Source organism: Glycine max, chromosome 5 (assembly GCF_000004515.6).
Source record: "Glycine max cultivar Williams 82 chromosome 5, Glycine_max_v4.0, whole genome shotgun sequence".
NCBI lineage: Eukaryota > Viridiplantae > Streptophyta > Magnoliopsida > Fabales > Fabaceae > Glycine > Glycine max.
Window position 1 is genome coordinate 10134738 of NC_038241.2, and position 10629 is coordinate 10145366.

A 10629-nucleotide genomic window follows, 5' to 3' on the forward strand; every position below is an offset into this window, starting at 1 on the left:
ATCCTTTGAGGTAAAGTAGCTCTCAAAAGACAGCAAAGAACTTAGCATTCTTCAAACAGTATTTAGATAACAAAATTAAGTTCTAAAGGTTTCTTATAAGAAAATTAGATTGAAAGATAATAAGAAACATATGAAACTATTAGCTATGACCAGAGATGTGACTATATCATAAATTCTTTATGGGGAATGTTTAAATATTGACTTATTTATTATGTTTTTATAGTGGTTACTGGTTAATTAATAATTTAGAAAAAAACAAAAACAACGACTTCGACGAAAATCCCGAGTGATTTTGATATAGAATATAACTTTTTCATCAATTTTATGAAGTTTGATTTTGTATCAATTAGCAATCTTAAAAACAAACTTTGGAAACATGTTCAATTCTAGGGTCTTAAAAATATTAACTGTACAATTGGTCAACTTAACAACATAACTTTGAGTTTTGAAATTTTTAGTTGTAATTTAAAAAAATTTAAAATCAAGTTTTAAAATATGATTAATTTTAAAATAAACTTACTTTGAAAGTTTTATATTATATTAAAATTATTCTAAAAATGTTTTTGTGTGAAGTGATAATGGTGGTGATGGTAGTAATGACATAGATACCAATGGTGGTTGTGTGGTGACAATGGCGATAGAAAAGATGGTGGTGGTGGTAGTATTGATGCCAACGGTGTTGGTGGTAGTATTGATGCCAACTGTGTTGGTGGCAGCAAAGGTGGTATTAGTGGTAGCAACGATAGTAGTGACAATAGTGACAATGATAGCGGTGATGACAACAACATTGATGTTGGTGGTGACAATGACAAATGACCCTTAGATTCTAGTGTTCCTCTAATTCTCTAAACTATTCTGGGCTCGCATTCTCGCAATTCACTAATGGATAAAACTTCCTACACTTCCAACAATTGAAATTGGATTGGATTTTCTGTAATTCAATGCAGGTGCAGAAATAATTGTTGGAGATGCAGGAAACAACACTCCTAGCTAGTTTGAAAAGGGCAAAATGTCAAAGTCCACCCAATCTTATTTAATACTACTTATAGACAGAAAGGGAGAAAAGAAAGAGAAATGTAGATATAAAAAATGATAATGAGTGTTGGAGCTGTGAGCAAAATTTTATAGACAATATTATTTTTGATCCTTTATTTATTTCATTATAATTATTGCGTAAGAGAAATTTTTTTATCATAAATACCTGCGTCTATAGCTGAGGCAATTAGCACATGATTTGGTAATCATTATAACATATGTTAGAAATGTTTAGTTTTGGACAATTGATCCTTAGCATTATAATAATAGAAGTACGGGCCAACCCAACAAATCAAAAGTAAATTGTAAAATAGACTTCTTTTACTTTATATAAGAAAGTTATATGTTAGACTTTTTACTAGCGGTCTTTTTTGCTAAAAATTAATAACATAATTTTTTGTTGGTAACCGTCAAACTTAAAGTTTAGTTGCATTACTTTTAAGCCTACCTTGTAGAAGTAATAAGATCTCAGGATTTGTCATGACCAACTTTATGGTCATGGATAATCTAGCGATTGAAATCCTCTAGTCCTTTAATTAACAGCACAAAGTACTTATAAATCTCACCGTTTTCTCACTAATTTTTATGTATATATTTTTATTTTAAAAAAAAATCATTTGAATTGCTGAGAGCCTGAGACCGTTTGCAGCTCAAATATCCAAATCCATAATATAGATGCTGATAGCTGCACACTTAGTCCCACCTTGTAATACAGTGTCAAACCTTATCATTAAGAATGACTAGGTCCAATATGTATGGTCGAGGATTTTAGTAACACCGTAGGTTTAAAGACCAGTGATCCCAATAACAATCACGCAATGATGGTCAAATAGCATATATAATACATAATCAGTTAGGCTGTGTCTCATTAACTTGAATTTATCATCTATAGCATATATATGATTAAAAACTCATGCATGGAAAAGACAATGGAGATAATGGGAAAGCAAAAGGCAGAAGCATCTCTGCAATATTTTTCAGACTAGCATTTGCAAATTATCAACAGCAGCTAAAAGCATATTCACAATAACCTAGTGACACGCATAGGAATATACTCCAAACAAAATAAAACTTCAATACACCTATATTATTTTAAGGCTTAAATATGAATTTAGTCCTAGTAAGATATTTTGATCATTTTAGTCCCTATAAATTTGCGTTTTTTAATTTTGGTTCTTGTAAATTTTTATTTGTGCTTTCTCAATTTTAATCCCTTTAATATTTCTTTTTTTTAGTCCTTGTAAGTTCACACTTTCGAGACTAAAATTAAAAAAAAATCAAACTTATAAGGATTAAAAATGAAAAAAAAAAAAAAAAAACTCATATGGACCAAAATTGAAAAAACACAAACTTACAGGGACAAAATTCGTATTTAGGCCTTATCTCAAATATTCATTACCTTCAAGATTATAGCTGAAATGAACAAGCTACCATCTCATTTTAAACATATTTCAATCTAAGAAATGCAACTACTAAATTGATGCAAGAGGGTTAAAAAAGAAGTTAATGCAAGATTTCATAGAACCAAGGGCATAACAAAATATGGATGTACAAACAAGCAAATTACATCATATTAAATTCTACACAGTTGAAAATGCACCAAGTAAGGAACACAACTTACTTAACAAAACTTATATGCAGTGAAATCAAAGAAAACCAGAACTTAGGGAATCGAAGGGTTAATACAGAGTGTCTCCTTCAGGTAGATCCCAGTTATCCTCATCGTCTTCTCTTTTGGTTGCTGAGACATCCTGCTTCTTCTGTCCTACAGTTTTTGACATGGGCCGCCTGAAAATGATATAAGGCAGATAAGTATCAAACAATTGAATAATCTTTGCTAATGGATAATATATCTAACAAAAAATACCTCTACCACCACCACCGTACACACAATAAAATCTTGTAAGGCATCCAGTAGCAATTCCATTCTAGGGACCGAGAAATTGCATATCAGAAGAAGAAATTTACACCAATGACCCAACCACATAAAACATAGACAGTACAAAGCTCCATAACATTGACAAAGAACAAGTTAGCATCTATCTCCCAAACAATTTCCACCAATGACCCAACCACATAAAACATAGACAGTACAAAGCTCCATAACATTGACAAAGAAAAAGTTAGCATCTATCTCCCAAACAATTTCCTGTTACCCTGGTTTACAAATAGGTTTGACAATAGAGAAAAAACAAAAGAGCTGCCTAGTGCACGAGACTATCATCTGATAAGGGTATATAGGAAGGATAAAAGTATGCAAATCTTACCCTGTGCAAGGAGAAAGACTATTTTCTGGATTTGAACCCATGACCTCTAGGTCACAAGGCACTTAGGTTAGGCAGAAACCTCCCCATCGCACCATGACAAATATCTGACCTTCATTGCCTAAGTTAAGGATCTGGTGAGGAAATTTCATAGAATCCATTATATCAAAGATTAGTCAACTCTTGCTTTGCTTACAATATTTACACTTTGTGCTCATGTATATATACACTAATACCACAAGTGCTGTCCATTATAGTCACAGGTTACAACCATAAAACTAGAGTTGTCAATTGTGGTGTGGCAGTGCGTAGTGGCCCCTGACTGCTATATGCACTGCCACAGTGTAACACTTCAATGCAGCAGCTGTAATAGCAGATTTTGCAGCATTATAGACCCACTATGCTGATGGTGTAAAAATTCCTGAGAATGGCCTCCACTATTAACATTAGAGGAGCAATTTATGTGGATGATTTTGGGGGAATAAAAGGGTTTCAACTTGTAGAAAACACTTTCAAAGTTCACAACTATCATGCCTCACTTGTCTCCTCTTCTCTCCTCTCCTACCTTGTAACTACAGCATGACCCCTGCATGACCTTCCGTAGACCACTATGTGGCCCTCCAATGACTCTTACAAAAACCATGAATTTTAAGTAATTTTTATCATTTTTGAGAATTTATATGTATATAGTACACATTATATAAAAACTATACAAAAAAATTTCAGAAAAGCAGTCATCCCACTATAGTGATTTGGGGTCACCCCAACTCATCAGTATTCCGAATTTGATAACACTAGCAAAAACAATAACACCAACGAGGAATGAATCCTTTCAAATTCTAATTCTTAACATGACATGACAAATAGATGCAAAGACCATAATTGGGGTCCCTATTAGGATCCAATTGCAAGGTATGGAACTTGAGTTCCACATTGGAAATATGGGATTCTAGCATGAGGCTTATGAGGCCTTGGACTCTCCAACAACAATGGCCACTGACTAGCTATTGAGGTATGGTTCTTCTAAGGTTCTTATCAACCGGTACCCTGGACAAAACTACAACACAAAAGCTAACAGTTATAGTTAACTCTGGCCATATATACCCCCACACTAAAACCTCATTCTTCCAATGAAGTACTCAAGTCCCATACGTTTTTATGATCTTTGCGTTTCTAACTCTCCTCACATGAAAACCCACAAATTACATAAATTAAGACAAACCTCACATAAAAGATCCACCCTCACAATCAAACCAACACCAACGCTATGAGTTATCTATTAGGAACCAAGAATTCAAATGAGAAAGAAAAGAAACAATTTTATTGACTAGTAAGAAAAGTACAGAAAATAAGAGAGAAAACTCTCCTTCAAGGGTTTCCCCTTCACAAAGGATTTCTCTTTTCACAAATAGTTAATGCTCAATCTACAAATGATGAGATCCCCCTCTCTCCTATCCTTCTTCCCTTATCTATATCTAATAAACCCCTTAACTAACTAATCAATATCCTAACTGTAGTAACTTATTAATAGTCTAACTATGTTAACTAACTTTCCCTTCTCCTTATATTCTAAGGAATAAAGACAATTAGTAGGCCACACCAGTTTATGGCCTTTGTGTTTATCCGTCTCTTCTCAAGGAAAATTACACAACCCTCACACAAAATGCCCACTCTCACAATCACCAAGCTTTTCAATTAATGGTGTTCTCCTCTTTGACCATCTCAAAGCTTTAAAACTGCACTTGTAGTCACAGTTTGCAGAGAATTTCAAAATCCTGATATCATATAAAATTGCTAGCAAAAGCAAATAAATCAGTAACAGCAACCGCAACACAGTTACATACACCTCCAAAATGTTAACCTAGCAGACATAATCGCAATTGAAAACCACAGTTCAAAACATTAGCCACCCCCAACAAAACAATCTAACTCTGCCCGCATCACAATAGAAAGCCCCAACACATCAAGTTATCCACCCCAAACAAAACAAAACAATTTATTTATTTATTCTTGGGTTAATGGTGTTTTTAGTCCTTGAAAAATGGGTTATCTTAAGTTTTAAGCTACGTTTGGAAATCCGTTGCTGGTCCTCTGAACATTCAAGGCAAAAGTAACAATGGGGTTACTTCTGTCAACGGACGTTGAAGACCTTTCCAACAGAATCCCAAACATGTCAGTTCTCGAGTCTAGACATTTTGGTACAAAACTAAAGACATCTTTCACAACAAACAATCATGCTTGAGTTTGGTAGAACTATTATGCACATCAAAGTTCCCCCTTTAAATATTTAAGGCAATTGTATACCCAAGAGTTGAATTCAAGTGCACGGTCTATGTCAGTTGATCCCTGCGTTTGGTGACGATTCATGACTTTTAAAACCACATGCTATCTTCCATGTATTTGTTTTTAAATAAATACTCAAAACTTACTCCCTTCTTCATTCTTACATTGTCAGCTTCAAGAACTAGGGCTTAGATATTTCAAAAAGCGAAAGAAAGAACCTTTTGCGGTTACATCTGGCAGCCTCGCGCGACTTGCGTTTTTTCTCTTCATGTTTGTTCTCGAAATACCGTCTCCTCCTACACTCCTGAACGATGCCGGCCTTGATCACCTCTCTGCGGAACCTGCCCAGGAGCTTCTCCTCGGACTCGTCCTCGGCCACCACCACCTGCACGTTGTACGGCGACCGGAAGAAGAGCGTGTTGGAGTACGCCATGGATGGGCATATAACAGAGGACAACTCAGAAGAAGAAGCGCAAGAGGGTGAAGGAGGAGGGTTGTATTGGGCAATTAGGGGCTGTGAGGAGGAGGGTTTCTGGTTCTGAGAAGTGGTGGGGTTGAACTGCGGTGGAGAGGGTGGTGGTGGTGGTTTTGTGCGTAAGAAGAAAGAGAGGAAGTTGTTGATGGTGGATGAGGCAGCCATGGGTGAGAGTGATGAGGATGATCACGGAAACAATGTTTATCAGTTATCAGTGATACACATCACTGTTGGATGGAAGGGAATTGATATTGGCGTCTATCCAATTGGTAATTGACCCTACCACCTTTTAAAAAGACAAGTGTCCAAAGCGCTAAGTTATCAAGTTGCATCCAAATGTTTTCGTGAACTATCCAACATCCAATGTTATGTTTCCGTCCAACGCGTTTAAGAAAACTTACACTTATATCTTATACATTCACCTAAGTTTTCTTCGTCCAAAAAGAGAACTGTGCTAGAGCTCTTTATCTTATGAAGTTCGAATATAGATCTCTTATTTTTTTTCGAATATGCCATATCATTTGAATTTTAAGCATTTAATTAAAAGTAAGATTTTTTTGAGTATGTACAACCTCTTTTAGATGGTTACTTGTAAAAGTATAAGAATGGAGATTTGTTACCAATTGAGCTTATAGTAAGTATGTCCTATTTCAAATAAAATAAACCATTAGTCCGTAAACAATTTATGTTTTGTTATCATCAAAATATTGAACCTTTTGGATCATCCAAATATAAAGTATTCGACTGTCTAGATCAAACATTAGCAAATTAGAACAGTCGTTCCCCCTTTCTAGCTTATTAGATGATGATGTGTTGACTTTGAATTCTACCAGTGATGGATAACTTATTATAAATTCAACTTACAATTTCTTAATTTCCTCAAATGGTTGTATCAGGGATATGTTGAGTAGCTTAATTTGGAAATGGAATAGGCCTCAGAGAGTGAGAATGCTTTTATGGAACATCATTAAACAAGTGCTTCCAAACTGCTTCAGAAGGAGAATTACAGTGGATAATAAATGTCCATTTTGTCTTATTATGGAAGAGACTCGCTTACATGCCTTTCTTGATTGCTATAATGCTAGAAATATTTGGCTAGATTATCGAGTTTAGAGAAACTTTTCTAAAAATACTTATAAGAAGAATAAAAAAAAGAATTCTCCATAAATTAAAATTAGGTTATGTATAAATTAAAAATTAACTTTTTAAAAAGTTAATATGAGATTACTTTTATAAGTTAACTTATTAGCTTATGGATAAGCTAAGTTTAACGTATGTAAAGCTTTTTTTTCTTCTTTTCTTCTTGTTTTTTATAAGTGTTTTTGGAAAAAAAAATCAAACTAACCCTATATGGAAAACTATTTAGACGCTCTTTTTCAATGACTCAGGTTGAACTAAAGGGGAGTTTAATTGCAAATTTGTTTCTTGTTTTCGTTTCTTTTTTTTACTTTTTGATTATAAAAATGCCACCTTCTTTTCAATATGTTTCTTATTTCAAAGGAGGTGATTGTTGTAACACCCTAAAAACCCGACAAATCAATTTATAGTTTTATTTGTGTGATTTAATTTAGATAATTGCTTTTGTGAGAGTTTAATTTTGTTTTGTGTGGTATAGATTTGATTGTACATTGAATATAACAGAGTAACAAAATTTTAATATTCTGTTATAAGCACCTAGCCTACGTGTAAAGGGTTGTTGTTCTGTTTTGCTTGTATAAAAGGACATACATACATCTTAATAAGATGGTTTTTTTTTCATTCTATCATTTTTCTGTCTCTGGTGCTATTCCTAGTGTGTAGGTGTGCAATTCTTTGCTTGAAAGGAGGTGTTCTTGAAGGAGTTCTTTGATGGCTGCAATATCTGACTCAATTCCTGCAAATCTACCAATTCTCACAGGAAAGAACTATGAAAATTGGAAGATTCAGATCAGGGTGGTGATGCGATTCCAAGGGGTTTGGGAGTTCGTAGAAGAAGGTTATATACCTGTGGGAGAGAGAGCAACAGATGAACAAAAGGTTGTTGATAGAGAAAAGGAAAAGAAAGATTGCAAGACACTTTTCATTTTGCACCAAAGTGTAGATGCTGCTAACTTTGAAAAGATAGCAATGGCTCAAACCTCTAAAGAAGCATGGGACATTATGGAGAAATCTCATGATGGAGCCACAAAAACCAAGAAGATCAAGCTGCAAACTCTGAGGAGACAATATGAACTACTACAAATGGAAAAGAATGAATCAGTTGTTGAGTACATCACAAAAGTACAGACAGTGGTGAATTCAATGAAAGGCTATGGAGAAAAGATAATTGTGCAATCAATTGTAGAGAAAGTGCTTAGAACCATGCCACCCAAGTTTGACCATATTGTGGTAGCTATCGAAGAATCCAAAAATCTTGAAGAGCTTAGCCTAGAGGAATTGCAAGGATCTTTGGAATCTCATGAGCAGAGAATGAATGATGATGCAAAATTGGCTTAGGAAGAAGATGATGACACTAAACAGGTATTGCTAATGGTAACTACTCAAATTGAAGGGGCAAGTGATAATTGTTGGTACCTAGACACAGGTTGCTCAACTCATATGACAGGAAGAAGAGAGTGGTTTCTCAACCTTGATCAATCTGTGAAGAGCCAAGTCAAATTTGCTGATGATAGAACTTTGAGTGTTGAAGGAATTGGGAAGGTCCTTATCAAAACAAAGGATGGAGGTCAGTCTTGCATCACTGATGTACTCTTTGTACCAGGTATGAAAAGTAATCTCCTCAGCTTAGGTCAATTACTAGAAAAGGGATTTGTGACTAAGCTTGAAAACAAGATGTTGAGAGTGTTTGATAGAAATCACAAGCTCATTTTGAAGTCCCCTCTTTCAAAAAATAGAACATTTAAAATTGAGATTGATGTGATAGAACATAAGTGTTTTACCACTACAGTAAACAGTGAAGAGTGGTTATGGCATTACAGATTTGGCCATTTAAATTTTAGAGATATGATTCAGTTAAACTCAAGAGAAATGGTGCTGGGTTTGCCTCAGATCAAGCCTCCTAGTGAAGTATGTGATGGTTGTTTACAGTGTAAGCAATCAAGAAGCACTTTCAAACAAAATGTACCAATCAGGGCAAAGGAGAAACTTGAAGTGATTTACTCTGATGTGTGTGGCCCTATGCAGACTGAATCTCTTGGTGGAAACATATACTTCATATCTTTTATTGAATTGACCAGGAAAGTATGGGTTTATCTAATAAGAAGGAAGAGTGATGTCTTTGAAGTCTTTGAGAAGTTCAAAAATATGGCAGTAAAGCAAAGTGGCTTATTGATCAAGATATTGAGAACATATGGTGGTGGTGAATATGTTTTTGCAGAATTTCAAGAATTTTGTGATCAGGAAGGCATAATTCATGAAGTGACTCCTCCCTACACACCTCAACATAATGGAGCTGCACAGAGAAAAAATAGAACCATAATGAATATGGTAAGGAGCATGTTGAAAGGCAAGAGTTTGCCCAAGTACTTGTGGGGAGAGGAAGTGTCTACAACTGTCTTCATCTTGAATAGGAGCCCTTCAAAGAGATTGGAAGGAATGACACCTGAAGAAGCTTGGAGTGGTGCTAAACAAAATGTGAACCATTTCAGAATCTTTGGATCACTTTGTTTTAGGCATATCCCAGATCAGTTAAGAAGGAAGCTAGATGATAAAGGTGGACAAATGATCTTACTTGGATATCACTCAACTGGAGGCTATAAGTTGTTTGATCCGAAGAGTAAGCAGATAATAATCAGTAGGGATGTGATATTTGATGAATGTAGAAGCTGGGACTGGGAGCAGAACACTGAAGTGAAGGGACCTTCAATAATGATAAGGTCAAAAGAGGAAGAAACAAGTGAAGGGAATGGTAAAACCACTCAAAGAGAAGTGAGACCCTAGAGAAATGCACCCAAACCGGCTAGATTTCAAGGTTTTGAGATGTTGTCTGATGCTGATGTAAGTGCAGATGGGAATCTTGTACATTTTGCTCTATTTTCTGAAGCAGAACCAATAAACTTTGAAGATGCTATGACTGATTAGAGGTGGGTTGAAGCTATGACAAAAGAGCTTAAATCTATTGAGAAAAATAAAGTGTGGAAACTGGTATCTCAACCAAAATCGAAGAAGCCCATTGATGTGAAGTGGACCTATAAGATTAAGACAAATCCAGAAGGCAAGGTGGTCAAGTATAAAGCTAGACTTGTGGCTAGAGGATTTTTACAGAAAGCTGGGATTGACTACAGAGAGGTGTTTGCACCAGTTGCTAGAATTGAGACTATTAGAACAGTAGTGACAATTGCTAGCCTAAAGAATTGGACAATGCACCAACTAGATGTGAAGTGTGCTTTCTTAAATGGTCCTCTTGATGAGGAGGTCTATGTGACTCAGCCACCTGGATTCTCTATAGCTTGCCAAGAGTCAAAGTTTCTCAGGTTGAGAAAAGCTCTTTATGGACTTAAGCAAGCCCCATGAGCTTGGAACAAGAAAATTGACAGTTTTATGATGAAGATCGGCTTTGATAAGTGTAGCTGTGAGTTTGGAGTCTATGTAAGA

General features: G+C 35.3%; 1 protein-coding gene across 2 annotated transcripts; it reads right to left on the minus strand.

Annotated features, from left to right (window-relative positions):
• Window positions 1-2526: 2526 nt before the first annotated feature.
• On the minus strand, window positions 2527-6496 carry LOC100777605 (30S ribosomal protein S21, chloroplastic). Of its 2 annotated transcripts, XM_006579802.2 has the most exons (3): window positions 5801-6493; window positions 2903-2963; window positions 2527-2823 (listed from the first exon to the last, which is right to left on the minus strand). In XM_006579802.2, exons 1-3 carry the CDS (start codon window positions 6220-6222, stop codon window positions 2755-2757), a joined length of 552 nt encoding a protein of 183 aa, XP_006579865.1. In that variant the 5' UTR covers window positions 6223-6493; the 3' UTR covers window positions 2527-2754. The 2 variants fall into 2 exon arrangements, with proteins under 2 accessions (XP_006579865.1, XP_003524616.1); XM_003524568.3 differs by lacking the exon at window positions 2903-2963 and having other exon boundaries at window positions 5801-6496.
• Between the last annotated feature and the right edge of the window lie 4133 nt (window positions 6497-10629).

What these genes read in the sequence shown, in the direction of transcription:
- LOC100777605 (XM_006579802.2), bottom strand. Translation starts at nt 6,222, where the DNA reads ATGGCTGCCTCATCCACCATCAACAACTTCCTCTCTTTCTTCTTACGC. An exon ending in GCCAGATGTAACCGCAAAAG is followed by an intron (nt 2,964 to 5,800) that starts GTTCTTTCTTTC and finishes CTCGGTCCCTAG; the next exon opens with AATGGAATTGCTACTGGATG. An exon ending in GTACGGTGGTGGTGGTAGAG is followed by an intron (nt 2,824 to 2,902) that starts GTATTTTTTGTT and finishes TATCATTTTCAG; the next exon opens with GCGGCCCATGTCAAAAACTG.